Genomic DNA, 17,170 nt, shown 5'->3' on the forward strand with positions numbered 1-17,170 from the left:
TCTCTCTCTCTGTCTCTCACTCTCTCTCTCTCTCTCTCTCTCTCTCTCTCTCTCTCTCTCTCTCTCTCTCTCTCTCTCTCTCTCTCTCTCTCTCTCTCTCTCTCTCTCTCTCTCTCTGTCCCCCTGTTCTTTTCAAATCTGAATTAATATAACAAAAAAACAATAAGGAAGGGACACCTGAATATTTTTAGTTTTAACTCTTATTGACCCTTTTTATTTTAGCAAAAGGAAAAAAATTGGATGTCTCACAGGAAATGATTGCTGTAGGGGTCAGTAATATAGCAGGGTCTTTCATATCTTCCTATCCTGTCACTGGATCTTTCTCTAGGACTGCTGTTAATGCAAATAGTGGTGTTAAGACTCCTATCAGTTGTGCTGTTACAGGTAAATTATATTTTCTTATGTTTTTACGTATAGATTTTTAATAGAGGGTCTAAATGGTTTCTAGGTATAGGGTTCCCATAATTCTCCTGCCTTTGAATCGTTAACCCTTTCAGAACAGTTTGTTTTCATACTCGGAATTAAAAAAAAAATTGCAAAGACTTTTTACGTAAGTTCAATTTCAATCATTCTACTCTATAGAAAGTGTTTGTCGTGCTAGCTTCAAATTAAATCTCTAATTTTAGATGTTCTGCAAACAATCAAGATGTTCTGCAAACATTCATGCCTGAACTTGATATAAATTGTTTGTATAAGACGTGACTCGTAAACTTAGAAGGAGCCAGAATTAAAACTGAAACTGTAAAAAAAAAAAAAAAAATCAAACGTGAACCTTCGAAATATGTAAAAATAATATATTTTTTTTTATTACTTACCAAAAGCTATAAAGTTTAGAAAAATCAGATAATTTTATAAAAGGAGGAAAAAAATTACAAAAAGAGGTGCAATATAGGCAGCGCAATAGCCCTGCCTAATCAAAGAGCGATGTGGGCACAATGTTTTTTGTTTTTGTCGTTTTTTTCTGTTTTTTTTTTTTTTTGCACCAAGCCACTTCTTATCGAATTAGATGTCGTATCCAAAAATGAAATCCAATTTATTCGATCCAAAATTGAGAATTCTAGTTTCATTTTAAAGAGTCAAAACTTATTGGAGGGCAACCATCCCCCCTCCCATGCCGATCCATTTCCCAAACACATCCAATCAAAATTTTGAGATAGTCATTTTGTTCAACATAGTTGATACGCTCAGTAGCTATGTCTCTGAGGACGAAATCCCCCCTCCCCCCAGAGCCCTGTGGGAATGGGGTGTAAGTTATACAATTTACCCAGTGTTCACATATTATATTTGTTAATGAGAAAGATGGCCATGTTTGACCTTTAGTGCCTAAAATGACAGAGAGCATTCAGTTGAACCTTTCAGAGAATGATAAGGGGAGTGTTGAATAAAATCAAAACATGTCGTACGCAACAGGTTGCCAAAAGGATATAACTCTTGAATAACTGAGTTGAATTTTTTAACTTTCTGGAAATGATGGGGAATTTGGAACTTTCAGGAAACGATCAAGGGGATAATGAACTGACCAAAAATACAATATTTACACGCTGATACTACTACTACTATTACTACCACTACTACTACTACTACTACCAGTAGTAGTAGTTATCAAGTATTTTGGGCAATAGATTGCATCAAGACTGGGCTGGGTAATTGTAGACAGAGAAAAGCCAAGACAGATAGTCACTATAACTACTGCTTCTGTAGCGAGTACTCCCAAGGTGGAGGATATTGAAGTAAAAATTCGAGGAAATGTTGAGGGGAAAGTTTAACTAAATCAAAACATACTACGGGCATACAGATTATCAAAAAGTCGTTTCAGCAATATTTGTGGAACGGATTACCGCATGAAGCTGCCGTATCTATCACTGCTTACCGTATCTTACCAAATGCGCTTGCAGATTTTCAGAATAAATATCTCAGGAATGGATTAGGGTATCAAATCAGTATTTTAAAAGAATGTTTAAGGGGAAGATCAATTGACCAAAATGCAATATGTACATGCTACTACTAATTCTACTACAGCTGCTACTACTATCCCATTACTAGTCAAACAGTTCCTGGTAACAAACTGTAAGTAAAGAGCGACCCGGCTCAATAGTAACCGAAACTCTAAAAGACGGAATTTTGATACCAATAGATATATCAAAAGAATAATATTTCAATGGTGATTTCAAATAAATAATTTTCATCAAGTTAAATCTTACCTATCAAAAGTTATCAAAAGCGCCTGAGAAAATTTGACTGATTTTCGAAAAAATGGGGAAAGGCCCCCTAAAAATTATAGAACCTTAATGAAAACACCATCATATTCAGCGTATCAGAGAACCCTACTGTAGAAGTTTCAAGCTCCTATCTACAAAAATGTGGAATTTTCCATTTTTTGCCATCACTAACTCAAAGATCACGGATGCGTGTTTTTTTTTTTTTTTTTTTTTTTTTTTCGCAGGGGTGATCGTATCGACCCAAAGGTCCTAGAATATCGTGGGAGGGCTCATTGGAATGGAAATTAAAAGTTCTAGTGCCCTTTTTAAGTGACCAAAAAAATGGAGGGCAACTAGGCCCCCTCCCACGCTAATTTTTTTCCCAAAATCACCCGATCAAAATTTTGAGATAGCCATTTTGTTCAGCATGGTCGAAAATATTATAACTATGTCTTTTAGGATGACTTAATCCCTCGAAGGCCCAGGAGGAGGGCTGAAAGTTATGAACTTTACCCAATGTTAACATATCGTATTGGTTATTGGGAAGTATACAGACGTTTTCAGGGGGAGTTTTTTCTGGTAGTGAGGGTTGGGGGTGGGTCGAGGGTTATATGGGAGGATCTTTTCATGAAGGAATTTTTCATGGAGGAAGGGACATTGCTATGAAGGGGGCGCTGGATTTCCCATCATTATTTTAAAAAAAATTAGAAATTAAACATAAAAAAACAAGTTTTTCAACTGAAGGTAAGGGGAGGTGAAAGTAAGGGTGGTATTGACTAAGGGGAGAACCCCCTCATATACGTAATAACATATACGTAAAAAAAAGCGATACGGCTCGATAGTAATCGAAACTTTTAAAAACGGAATTTTGATTTCAATAAATGTATCAAAAGATTGGACTTATAATGCTGATTCTAAATATATAAATTTTATTAAGTTTAGTATTACTCATCAAAGGCTACGAGCCTGAGAAAATTTACCTAATTTTTTAAAGAGGGAGGAAACATCCCCTACAAGTGAAAGAATTTTAATGAAAATCCCACCGTCAGATTCAGCGTATCAGAAAACCCTATTACATAGGTTTCAAGCTCATATCTGCAAAAATCTGCAACTATATCTGCAACGTATTTTATGCCAGAGGAGAAAAATATACGAATATAGAAGTTCGATACGCAAGTTAATTTGTAAATTACCTCAGAACCAAATTTAGAGACAGCCATTTAGCAAAACAAGAGTAAAATTTTTAAGCAAATTTTGTTTACTTATTCAATGACGGTGAGCCAAAATAAAAGCTGAATTAACTAAAAAACTATCATAAATTAAATATAAAAAAACAAGTTTTTTCAAGTGAAAGTAAGGAGCGATATTAAAACTTAAAACGAACAGAAATTATGCTGTATATGAAAGGGGCTGGCCCCTCCTCAACCCCTCGTTCTTTACGCTAAAGTTAGATTCTTTCTTAAAACAATAAAAAACTTTAGCGTAAAGAGCAAGGCGTTGAGGAGGGGACATCCCTTTTTATATACAGAATAATTTCTGTTCGTTTTAACTTTTAATGTTGCTCCTTACTTTCAGTTTAAAAAACTTGTTTTTTTTATTTAATCTAACTAATAAAGGTTTTACAGCTTGAACTAATAAAGGAAAAACTAAAGGTTTTACAGCTTGAGTGATGGCTTTTAAAGGTAATAAAATTATAAAAAAATAAGATTTTTCAACTGAAAGTAAGGCGCAACATTTAATACGAACAGAAATTATTACGTATAGGAAAAGGGTCCCCCCCTCCTCGACACCTCACTCTTTACGCATAAGTTTTACAGTACTTTTGAAAAGGCGTCTTATTGTTCTAATTAAATGGCTCTTTTGTTTCAGGAGTCGTTCTTAAAGAATTGGGACAAAATTCAAACTTTAGCATAAAGAGCGAGGTGTTGAGGAGGGGGCAATCCCCTTCACATACGTAATAATTTCTGTTCGTTTTAAGTTTTAATGTTGCTCCTTACTTTCAGTTGAAAACAACTTGTTTTTTTTTTAATTTCTGATCGTTTTTTTAAATAATTCCAGGATATCTGGCCCCTCCACGGAGACACCCCCTCCCCACAGAAATATCCTCTACACAATTCAATCGCGACAAAAATAAACCCGGGACAATTAGCCTACTCTTAACGACTCCGCGCGTAAAATTGAGATGGAAAAGAGAAAGCAAGACATGTAAAAAACATTTTGTATAAAAATTCTGGCAAATTACCGACGTATATAATTTTCCATGACAAGTTCACTCCCTGGAAACCTCCCTCCCGATGGAAAATTCCCCCGTGTAAAACCCCCAGTGAGAAATTTGTCCCCTTCCCCTCCCCAAAAAATAAGTATACATGCATCCCAGTTACTAATACAATGTGTAAACAATGTACAAATTTTGTGACTTGAAGACCTTTCCCCTAGGGCGGGAGGGGGGCCAAGTTATACCCAAAGGCATAGTAATTGGGCCTTTTAACTATGGTGAACAAAGCGGCCATCTCAAAATTTATATGGGACTATTTTGGGAAAAAATGGGGTGGGGGAGGAGGCCTAGTTGCCCTCCAATTTCTTGGTCACTTAAAAGGGCACTAGAACTTTTAATTTCCGTTCGAATGATTCCTTTCTCGATATTCTAGGACTGTTGGGTCGATACATTTACCCCTGAGGAAAAAAAAACGCATGGGTATCTTTCTTCTGGCAAAAAATACAAAATTCCACATTTTTGCAGATAGGAGCTCAATAACTCTATAGTAGGGTTCTCTGATATGCTGAATCTGATGGTATGATTTGCATTAATATCACTTGACTTTTATGGGGCGTTTCCCCATTTTTTAAAAAATCAGGAAAATTTTCTCAGCTTCGTAACCTTTGATAGGTAAGACTAAACTTAATAAAACCTATATATTTAAAATCAACATAAAAAGCCGATTTTTTTATTCATGTATTGGTATCAAAATTTTGCTTTTTAGAGTTTCGGTTACTATTGAGCCGGGTCGCTCCTTAGTTACAGTTCGTTACCACGAACTGTTTTAAAACCATACTGCTACTACTGCTGCTATTGATAAAACTTTGGCTACTACTGAAGCTAAGGGTTTTGAGGTGAAGCTTTCAAGGAATGTTTAGGTGGACGTTGAACTGATTCAAAATGAAGTATGAGCATATAGATTGTCAAAAGGGTGCAACAGCAATATCTCAGGAACAGAGATTTTTGGGGCAGATTTTGAATTGACCGAAAGGCACTATGTGTATACTACTAATACTAGCCTACTATCACGATTGCTTTAAGTAATGAGGCTAATTGTATTAACGTGAAAATACTAGGGAACGTTAAGGGGGATTTCCAATTAAAGGAAAAAACTATGTACAAGCAGGTCTTCAAAAGGGCATATTAACGATATCATAGGCAGTGCAGCGCTGTCATATAACCTTTGAAAGGTGATCCTTTGATTTGGAATCGATAGTTCTAATGCTCTTTTTGAGAGTAAAGTGATTGGAGGGCAAGAAGCCCCCTCCCAAGCCCATTAATTGTCTAAGCACATCCAATTAAAGTATTGAGACAGCCATTTTGTGAAGCTCAGTTGAAAGGTCCTGTAACTATGTCTCCGGGGATATTGGGGATGTAAACTCCCTGCAGCCCTTAGTGTAAGGGCTGTAAGCTATGCAATTAGTCCTTTGTCTATAGTTCTATACATTCAAGACAAAGGCCATAGATTAACCATAAAATGCAGTTTTTAGTGGAAAAATAGATTCTATTTTAAAAATAATTTGTTTTAATTGCAAATTTTCTTTAACCCCATTAGTTTCCTCTAAAACAAGCCATTCAAAAACTATCTCCGATGTTCCAGTGCCAAGCTATCTGTGGAAAAGAATAAAAAAGAAAAAAAAAGATGCCGTTTAGGCAGAATTCTGCAGTAGCTGCCACTTTTCTCGATTTTCAAGCCAATATATTTCCCTTGTTGTTCAAGCCAAGGGACAGAAAGTTTCCTGTATAGGGGTTTCCGACAAGGTGGTTCTATTGGTGTACTTTTTGTTTTGATCTGATTCTACTTTCGTGAGTTACAGGTTATTATATTTCTTAACATTTGACGTGATCGTCTCTTACTGGGCTGCTAGCCACCGCTGCAACCCGTATATAGAATTTGCTATTGGTTAAGAGGGTAAGGGAAATTCCTTTGCGCCTGCAAAGGATTTTTTACCTATTTACAACTCCGCCAGTTTTCAAAGAGGATTATTGTTTGGATATTTATTTCATTGCGCAACAAGTAAAATTGTGTACAATACTGTGTAGAGCAGTTAACAATTTGCTTTGGATAATTGGATAATAGTATAACTGTTGCTGTGGAAGCCAGAGTACGATGGAATAAACGTTTGCAGGTCTCCACGGTCCATCGGGCCACCAGCCACGAAGGTGATCGCGAATGCCATCCGTGGGCCTGCTCACTATAAGAAAAGTGATTTTGGATTTTTATCGTTTGTGATCTTCAAGATGCCCTTTAAAAATTTTGATTCAGCCCTAACTCATTTCCGAGGATTCCCGTTATGGCCATTCATAGTCTTGCGGATTGTTAAAGATAGCAAAGGCCGAGAAAACTTCATTGTTGTCTGCTAAGGAGATCACAAGGAAATTAGGCTCACTGAAAAAAGTTTAGTATCGTATGAAGATAATATAAAGGAAGCGTCGCAAAAACCTGGAAAAGGAGCAAAGCTTGCGTTTGACGAAACTAAAAATTTTCCCGAAATCTACAAACAAAGCAAATCGTACGCTGCGCTTGAAATCAGCGAGCCAGCGAACTCGTCATCTCAGCTGTTGGGGAGAATTGTTGCTAGCGAGGATGAGATTGCAAGAACGCAAAAACCAATGACGGAATTAATTACTGAGAAGGTTTTAGAAAAATGTGGGGATAAACAACAGAAAAGTGGGGATTCCCTAAAGCAATCGTGTGAGCCGATAACTAGTGAAACCTATGCCTCAGTGTCCTTCGAGTTTACACCAAAGTTTCAGAGCATACTACAGTCATACAAAAGTTTGAAAGCAGAAGTTCAAGGGTTGGAAAGTCGCGTTGAACAGATGGAAAGTAGAATTGATGATTTTGAACAAGAAAAGCTTCTAGATAGCCTAATTTTCAACGGTGTGAAGCAGTTACCGGGTGAAGATTTGAAAGCAACAACTATGAATATCATAACACAGAAAATGGGAGCCACCGGTTTTTCGCAAAATGGTATTCAGAGTATTTACCGCTACAGTTTGAATAATTCTACTGCACAAGGCCAAAGAGATGTTGCACCGGTGTTTGTGAAATTGAGAAGCAGCGAAATGGCAAAGAAAGCTTTCAAGAGCAAAACTAAACTTGCTAAGTCTGGTATTTTCGTCTCTGAGGTCCTAACGAAACACCATCGGGACATTCTGAATACGGCAAGGGATAGTTTTTGAGTGCGAAATGTCTGGTCTGATCGTGGGCTAATTCTTGCAAAACTTCCAACAGACACCATTCCTCGCCGGATTCGGTCACTGGCGGATTGCTTTTAGTTGTTTGTGGTTATTTTGTAGTTTTGGTTTATTGTTTGGCAATGTTTTGTTCTCTTTTCATTTATTATTATTTATCTGTTCCGAGAGCTCAGCTGCCCCTTTTTAGTCTTTTATTATTATCATATTTTTTTTCTTTATTTTTCTCACAATGGAAGTTATGAAAGTGTTTATTGGATATAAATATGTGTGATGTACCAATCGATACCACATCGAGGCTGAGCCAGTTGGAAAGTTTTCCTTTTGATATTGATAGCTATTTACTTTCGGATTTGGCGAATGAAGAGTCTACAGTGAGTTATGGACCTTTGCAGTTTAGTAAATATTGTGATTCTTTTTCTTATCTTGGAATTATGCAAAATGCTGGTTTTAATGCGTGTTCGTGAAACTGTCACCTTACTTCTTCGTATGATGAGATATTTTATTTTCTTTTGAAATGTAGGAATCTCCATGTTATGGCCCTTTGTGAAACATTTTTGAGTCAGGATAGTCCTCTCTCGTCTTTTAATTTTCCGGGCTATCAGCTTACCCCGAGGAGTAGAGCTTCAATGAACCACGGCGGACTCGGTTTGATAGTAAGTGATTCACTTAATTGGAAGCCCAGGGAGGATCTTGATGTCTAGAGAGAAGGTAAGGTAGAAACACTTTCTATTGAAATTGAGATTGGTATGAGGCTTGGTGTGAGAAAAATTATCCTATCAGTAGTTTATAAACCTCCAAGTGGGTCGTATGAGGAATTCACAGAAGGTTTCCAAAGTCTTCTAATGATAGTTCAGGAGTCACAGCAAGAGTTAATATGTATGGGTGATTTTAATTTTGATATTTTATCTAAAGGTAGTTTTAATTTAGATTTTTTAAATTTTATGGTTTCTAATGACCTTTTTCCCACAGTAACAATTCCTACTAGGATCACGGACCACTCTGCTACCCTGATTGACAATGTGCTTGTCTCTTCAAAGTATATCCAAAAGGCATTTTCTAATATTGTAGTGAATTCGGCATCTGATTATTTTCCAGTGGTCTTTAGTTTATATTTACAAGTGTCACGCCAGAAAAAGCAAACAAAAAGTGTTCGAGAGATTAAGCCTGAAAACATTCGGAAGTTTAAAGAAGAAATAAGTGCAACATGTTTTGAATCTGTATTGAACCAGAATGACCCCTGTGAAGCTTTTGAGCAATTTAGTAGCATCATAACTACTGCATATGACAAAACTTGTCCGCTAAAGACACTCAGACAGAGACCAAATATGCCGAGAAAACTATGGGCCGATGAAGAGCTAGTTAACTTATTTAAACAGCGGGACAGTGCGTTTCAAGATTATCTGAGATCTTCAAAGGAGGAAGATAATGCTCATTTTAAACAGATTCAGAATATGGCGAACTCATTGAAAAGGAAAACAAAGAAACAGTATTAGTTGTCACTTTTTGAGGAAAATAAAGCAGATCCGAAAAGAACTTGGAAAGTTATCAATGAACTGGTTAGCGGGCCTCTGAGAACTCAAGACCCTTGAATTGAAATCGAAGGAGTGATTGCAGAGGATAGACAAGAGTTGTGTGACAAGTTTGGTGATTATTTTACCAACATTGGAACGAAGATACAAGCGGAAACTATAAATTCCCAAGCTCTTGTTGGTGGCAACTCGTGTGCTGATGGGAGAGGCGAGGGAACAGGAATGGAATTTCGTCCCAGTGATTCATATGAATTAACAAAGATCGTCAGCTCGATTGGATCCAACAGTGCCGGGTTAGATGGTGTTAACCTGAAGACTATTCGATTAATTCCGGTGTACATTCTTCCTGTGCTAGTGCACCGAATAAATGTATCAATGGAGAAGGGAGTATTTCCAAAATTTTTGAAAACAGCAAAGATTCTCCCTCTGTACAAAGGGGGCAGTCAAATGGATATATCAAACTGGATGCCTATTTCTATTTTGCCAGTGTTTTCGAAAGTTTATGAAAAAGTTATCCATGAAAGACTTTATGATCACCTCACGAGCCTGAACGCATTGTAAGATGGCCAGTTTGGATTCCGGATGGGCCATTCCACTTCGCATTCTGTACAACATCTTTTAGAAAATATTAATTTAGCTTTGGAAAAGGGTGAATATTGTATTAGTATTTTTATAGATTTTAATAAAGCGTTTGATACCGTTGATTTTAGTATTTTATTGGATAGATTAAGGGATTTGGGTGTCAAAGGGAGATGTTTGGATTGGTTTAGTTCATATTTAAATGATAGGTCAGTTAGGGTATATCTAGGGGAGAAGTTTTCTTAGTTTTTCCCTGTTTCTTGTGGATTTCCCCAGGGTTCCGTCTTAGGACCCCTGTTGTATTTAGTGATGTTGACAGTATGCGGTTTTATATTCCTGGTGCGTCTATGACATCTTTCGCCGACGATACAGCACTTATTGTGGCAGCGAAGACTCTTGAAGAATCGGTCCAGAAAGCAAACGGAGCTCTGCAAGGGTTGAGTGACTTTGAAGGCATTAGCTTATTTAGCAGTAACGTGGCAAAGAGTAACTATATTCTGTTTAGTCGGACTGGTGTATCTCCAAATCTTTCCAGTGAAATAGCAATAAATGGTGATGTACTAAAGCGGGTTGAGGAAGTGCGTTACCTAGGATTCATTCTCGATCAGAAACTCAGCTGGAGATGAAACGGTGATGTGGTTGCGTGTAAGGTAGCCCGTGGCCTTGGGATTTTAAGACGTTTTCAACATTTTTTACCTTCTCATAGTTTACTTCTTTTATACAATCCTTGACTGCGCCGTATATAAATTATGGATGTATGATTTGGGCTAGTAATTTTACGCGCAACTTTAAACGATTTCATATTCAGTAAAATAAAGCAGTGAGATTAATTGGTAAGTATGATACAGGAAATTTAAGTAGAGTAGATTTTTAGGAAACTCAGGATTTTGAATGTAGGTCAGATAAGAGATTTTTATATTGATATTTTTGTGTTTCAGAGTTTGATGGGTTTAGCGCCTGATGTTTTTAGTAATTTTTATTCGTTTTAACTCATTTTAACATGGATATGCTACGAGAAATGCTGGAGACCTAGTAAGTGAGCCAAGAAGTATGGTTCGTTCTAGGCTTGTGGCAAGGCACTTGGGTCCGGTGGTAAGGAATACTTTTCCAGACTCAATTCGGGACGCTGAAAGTGTCCCGCAATTTAAAAACCGGTTAAAGAAGCATCTCCTTGCGGGCGGTTGGTGAGTGTGGGGCTGGAAGACGAGAGAGGACAAATTAAGTAAATTTTTTTTGTTCGTTATTAATATATTCGTTTTATTATATCATTTTTTTATTATTTATTTATTTATTTTTCATTTTTTCATAATTTATTATTCAGTAATTATTATTATCTCTTTTTTTTATTGTTCTTTATTTGCGTTTATTTTAGTGATGATTTGGTTAGTTTTATAATTTAGTAAATGTGTACTGGTTGCGTTTTTCAAGCATATATGTGCTTTATTTGTAACCGGTCGTCAAGCCGGCATGAATCATTTTTAGTAAAGTTGTTGAATCTTGAATCTTTCAAAAAGACAAAGCGCATTGAAGGCAAAGATCAAGCATTCAGGGAATGTTTAGGGGAGTGTTGAACTAAATCAAAACATTTTATCCATAAAGAATGTCAAAACGGGGAAACCCAGGAATAACTGAGGGTATTAAGTTGGAACTTTAAGGGAACGATGAGGGGGGGTGATCAATTGACAAAGGGCTTGCTGAAGGGGATATTGGACTAACCAAAAGCCTTTATTTGCATCTTACCACTATTGCTATTATTACGGCCGGTGGGACAGTGGGACCCTGCCCCTCAAGGGCTTCCCCCAAGATTTTGCTCTAGATCCGCCCCTGAGTGTGACTCTGTTGAACAGACCCGATCTTTTTGGAAGGCCTACAACATTATCTTAAGAAGTCAGACAAATATAGTAACTGAAAAACTTATTTCACTTTGGAAGTTAATAGCTATCACTTTATTATAGTTTTAAACAATGGAACTCAGGTAAAACATACGTTAATTTTTTATTTTATCCCGGGCTTCCAACTTTAATACTGAAACATTCTTTTTTGAAAATTGACTATTAGAAACATTTATTTCTGGAATTAAATGAATTTTTTTTCAAGTGAAAGTAAGGAGCAACATTAAAATTTAAATCGAACAGAAATTATTACTTATATAAAGGGGGTTGCCCCCTCCACAACACCTGCCTATTTACGCTAAAGTTTCTTAAAGTCTTCGTATTGTTCTAATAAGACGACCCTTGTGTTTCAGGAGTCGTTCTTAAATAATTAGGAAAAAATTCAAACTTTAGTGTTTGGAGGGAGGTGTTGAGGAGGAGGCAACCCCCCTTATGCATGGAAAAATATCTGTTCATTCGAAGATTTAATGTTGTCCTTACTTCAGTTGAAAAACTTGTTTGTTTTTTATTTAATTTCTCATCGTTTTTTAAATAATGCCAGGAAATCTGGCCCCATCACCGCGGAGAATTCCCCAATCCCACGGAAATATCCTCTAGACTATCCAATCCCGGTGAAAATCTGCCCTGAACAATTACCCTTAGCAATTCCACGCGCAAAATATAGACGGAAAAATGAAAACGAGACATAAAAAAAAAATTTGCATAGGAATTCTGGCAAATTCCCCCAGTGTAAAATTTCACCCGAAAAGTTCACCCCCTGAAAACTTCCCTCCCGATGAAAATTTCCCCTTGGAAAAAATAGGAGAACCCCCCCCCACTCGAAAATGTATGCATACTTCCCAATAACAAATATTATGCGTAAGAAATGGGCAAATTTTATAACTTAAAGACCTTTCCTCTGGGGCTATTGGGGGGTCATGTTATATCCATAGGCATAGTTATTGGGCCTTTCAACTATGATGAACAAAATGGCTATCTCAAGATTTTGGTGGGACAATTTTGGGAAAAAGGGGCGGGGAGGGCGCCTAGTTTCCCTCTAATATTTTTGGTCACTTAAAAAGGGCACCTGGTCTTTTAATTTTTGTCCAAATGAGCCCTCTCCCGATATTTTTGGACCACTGGTTCGATACGATCGCCCCTGGCAAAAAACAAAACAAACAAACAAATAAATACACATCTGTGATCTTTCTTCCGGCAAAAAACAGAAAATTCCACTTTTTTGCAGATAAGAGGCTGAAACCTCTAAAATAAGGTTCTCTGACACGCTGAACCTGATGGTTTGATTTTCATTAAGATTTTTGACTTTTAGGGGGTGTTTCGCCCTTTTTGTAAGTCTTTGATGTGTAAAACTAAACTTGATGAAGTTTTGGAATCAGCATAATATGCCGATTCTTTTGATATATCTATCAGTATCAAATTGCATTTCTTAGGGTTTTGGTTACTATTGAGCCGCGTCGCTCCTTACTTAATGTTCGTTGCCACAAACTGTTTGAAAATTATTTTCAGGGAAATTATTTTGTAACGGGAACATATTATTTTTTCTTGAAAGGATTTAATTATATACCGCAAAGGGTAGGGGTTCGCCCAACCACAAACTCAATTTAATCCCCCCTCCCGAAAGAAAGATATATTATCCAGTTTTATCCATCAATAAATTATAGTTTTGATAAAAAGTAAAATTTATATATCTAGCTTTTCTTTGCTAATGAACTATTTATATATTGTAAATATGTTTAAATTGTAAATATGTTACAATTATCTCCAAATTTTGATTGGTTTCATTTGGAAGAAAATGGTGTAAGGGGGCGTTCTTTGCCCTCTGATCATTTTTGACTCTTAAAACAGACTAGAACTTGCATTTTCAATCAAATGACCCTCCTCCAAAGTTTAGGCAACCGCCACTCCCATAAAAACCATATATACCACGGGGCATAACTTAAAACCATTGCGCCCGGGATCCGGAGAGTGTGTCAACCCTGGAGGTATTGTTATATGACCTTTGGATTATTTTGAACAAAATGGCAATCTCCAAATTTTTATCGGATGCATTCAGGGAAAAGAGGATACGGGGAAGTCTAGTTGCCTTCCCATCACTTTTGACTTATACAAAATTAACTAGAACTTTCAATTTCCAATCAGATGAGCCTCCTCCGAAGTTTGTACGATATCCCTTGCCATAGAAACCTTATATGCTTCCAGGAAATAACTTACACCCTTACTCCAGGCTTTGGGGGTTGTTTTAACCCCGAATGCACTGTAATATGATCTTTGGACTATTTTGAACCAGCTAGCTATGTCAAAATTTTCATCAGATACATTTGGGGAGAAGTGAGTCTGGGGGAGGCCAGTTGCCCTCCGATCACTTTTGACTCTTAAAAAGGAACTAAAACGCTCAATTTCTGCTCAATTAAGGCTCCTATAAATTTTTTTACGACCACCCATTCCATCAAAACCTGAAATGTTCCTGAGGTGTAACTTACTCCCCTTTCCACCGGGCTTAGTGGGGTTATGACAACACCGAAGGAATTGTTCTATGATCTCTGGACTATTTTGAACAAACTGGCTATCACAAAAGTTTAATCAGATGCATTTGAGGAAAAGAAGGTGCAGAGGGGGGGACCTAGTTGCCGTCCAATCACTTATGACTCCTCAAAAGGGAAATAGAACTTTCAATTTTCAATCAAATGAGCCTCCTTCAAAGTTTATACGGCTACCCCTTCCATACAAACATTATATACTCCTGGAGATAGCTTAAAACCCTTGTTTCCGGGTTCTGGGGGGTTTTGTCAAGCCAGAAGGCATTGTTATATAATATTTCGAATATTTTGAACAAAATGGCTATCTCCAAGTTTTGATCAGATGTGTTTGGGGAAATAGGGCCTGTGGGTCAGTTGCCCTCCGATCGCTTTTGTCTCTTAAAATGGGGAAATAAAACTTTCAATATCCAATGAAATGAGCCTGCTCCAAGGTTTATATGACCATATCTTCAATAAAAACCTTATTTGCCCCCGGGCTATAACTTACAACCCACACCCCGGCCTCTGCGGGGTCGTGCCAACCCTGGGGGCATTGCTATATGATCTTTGAAATATTTTGAACAATTTAGAACAATTTGTATTTGATACATTTTGGGAAAGAGGACTTGGGGTTATTTACCCTCCGACATTTTTGATTCTTAATAAGAAACAAGAACTTTCAATATTCAACCAAATAAACTTCCTTCAAAGTTTATACGACCACCGCTTGCATAGAAACCTAATATGACCCTTAGGCATGGCTTATAGCCCTTGCCGAGGGGTTCTGGGGATATTGTTAACCCCAAAGGCATTATTATATGATCTTTGGACTATTTTGAACAAAATTACTATCATAGAAGTTAGATCGGATGCATTTGGGAAAAACAGGGTGTTAAGGGGGAGCTAGTTTCCCTCTGATCACTTTTGACTCTATAAAAGGGAAATGGAACTTTCAAATTCCAATCAAATGAGCTTACTCCCAAGTTTATGCGAGCACCTTTTTCATAAAACCTTATTATACCCTCGAGGCTAAGCTTACACCACCACCACCCCCTAGAGGGAAGAGGGGGGGTACCTTCCGATCACTTTTGACTCTTGAAAAAGGAACTGGAACATTCAATTTCCAATCAAATGGTCCCCCTCTGTAGTTTGTCCGACCATCCCCTATTAAATCTTTTATGTCCCAGGGAATGGGTTACAACCCTTGAACCCGGTCTCTGGGGGCTGTCATAGTCCCGGGGGCATTGTTATATGATATAAGGTTTATGAAGTAGAGGGGGGCTTGTTGTACTCCGATATTTTTTTACTGTTAAAATGGAACTAGACCTTTCAATTTCTAATTAAATGAGCCCCCTCCAAAGTTTATACGACCACTCTTTCCACAAAAACCTTATTTCCCCTTGGGACATAACCTACGACATTTGCTCCAGGCCTCTGGGTGCTGGGTCAACCCTGGAGGTTTTGTTATATGATCTTCGGTCTATTTTGAACAAAATGGCTATATCAAAACTCTAATCAGATGCTTTTGGGGAAAAGCAGGCTCGGGGGACCAGTTGCCCCCCGATGACTTTTTACTCTTACAAAAAGGGAATTATAACTTCCAATTTCCAATCAAGCGAGCCTCTTGCGAAGTTTATACAGCCACCCTTACCATAAAAACCACATATTCCCCCGGGGCATAACTTGCAACACTTGGCACTTGGCTCTGAGGTTTGTATCGACCTTGAAGTTTTTGTTTTATCTCAAAATTTTGACCTGTGTCTGTGTCTGTCTGTGTCTGTGTCTGTGTGTGTGTCTGTGTGTCTGTGTGTGTGTGTGTGTGTGTCTGTGTCTCTGTTTCTGTGTGTCTGTGTCTGTGTCTCTGTTTGTCTGTGTGACTGTGGCTGGGGCTGTCTGGGGGACGGTGTGTTTGTCGGTGTGTGTGTCTGTGTGTTGGTGGGTGTGTGTGTATGTGTGTTTGTGTGTGTGTGTGTCTGTGTGTGAGTATGAGTGAGAGTGTGTGTGTTTGTCTGTGTTTTTCACTGTGTTTGAGACTTATTGATTGTCTGTTGTTTATTCTTAGTTTGTTTTTGTGTGTGTGTGTGTCGGGGGAGGGGGGTCTAGTTGTCCTCCGAACACTTTTGACTCTTAGAAATAAAATTTGAACTTTCAATTTCCAATCAAATGAGCCCCCTCTGAAAATTTTACGACTACCTCTTAAGAAGAACTTTATATATCCCCGGGGAATAACCTACAACACTTTCCCCCGGGCTCTGGGAGGCTGAGTCGACCCTGTTTTCGTTATCTGATCTTTAAACTATTGAACAAAATGGCCATCTCAAAATTTTGATCGGATGTATTTGAGGAAAAGAGTGCGTATGGGTGCGTATATAAGAGGGCGTATATAAGTACCCATTTACTTTATCTTGGATTTCAACATAAGAATTTAGAACTGGACAGTAAAAATTAGAATATTGTATTTCTGCGTGAATAAATAAGGATCCGTTTTTGTTTTATGTGTTTTATTTCTAGAATGGTAGATTGCATGCAGCATACTATTTACTATCAAAGCTATTACTTGCTTACCATGCCTCATTTTTAGATGTAGCAGCTTCTTGATCTTAGACCACCTTATTAATGTTAAAATAAAAATCAATTAATAATCAATTTTGGAATTACAGTAACCTCAGAGCTCAGTATTTGTATCCAGGTGAGATAGATTCGCAGACTATTAGGAAACTATTTTATTTAAACTATTAAGGATGATTCAATCATTTGCCCCTGGTCAAAGTAAAGTTGAATTGACTTCTAGGAACGCTCATCGTACTTGCTGTTGCATTTTTGACACCTTACTTCTATTATATTACAAAGTCAAGTTTGGCAGCAGTCATCATTGGGGCGGTCATAGCAATGGTTGAATACCATGTCGTACTGCCCATGTGGAGAACAAATAGTGAGTACTTTTAGCTGTTTTGATCTGTATTTCCATTTTTTTTAATATTGTGGGGCTTTTTGAAGG

The 17,170-nt window shown here is 37.5% G+C and overlaps 1 protein-coding gene across 2 annotated transcripts in view; it reads left to right on the forward strand.

Annotated features, from left to right (window-relative positions):
• Positions 1–224: 224 nt before the first annotated feature.
• LOC148953429 (sodium-independent sulfate anion transporter-like) overlaps positions 225–17,170 on the forward strand; it is a 52,298-nt gene continuing 35,352 nt past the window's right edge. For both annotated transcript variants that reach the window (XM_089087678.1, XM_089087679.1), the window contains exons 1-2: positions 225–384; positions 16,964–17,104. In XM_089087678.1, the coding sequence (XP_088943804.1) occupies positions 255–384; positions 16,964–17,104 (271 nt within the window). In that variant the 5' untranslated portion in view covers positions 225–254. The remainder of the gene's footprint in view (positions 385–16,963; positions 17,105–17,170) is intronic.

The sequence above is a fragment of the Artemia sp. Qi Xiang Cuo genome, chromosome 4, assembly GCF_049724085.1.
Source record: "Artemia sp. Qi Xiang Cuo chromosome 4, ASM4972408v1, whole genome shotgun sequence".
NCBI lineage: Eukaryota > Metazoa > Arthropoda > Branchiopoda > Anostraca > Artemiidae > Artemia > Artemia sp. Qi Xiang Cuo.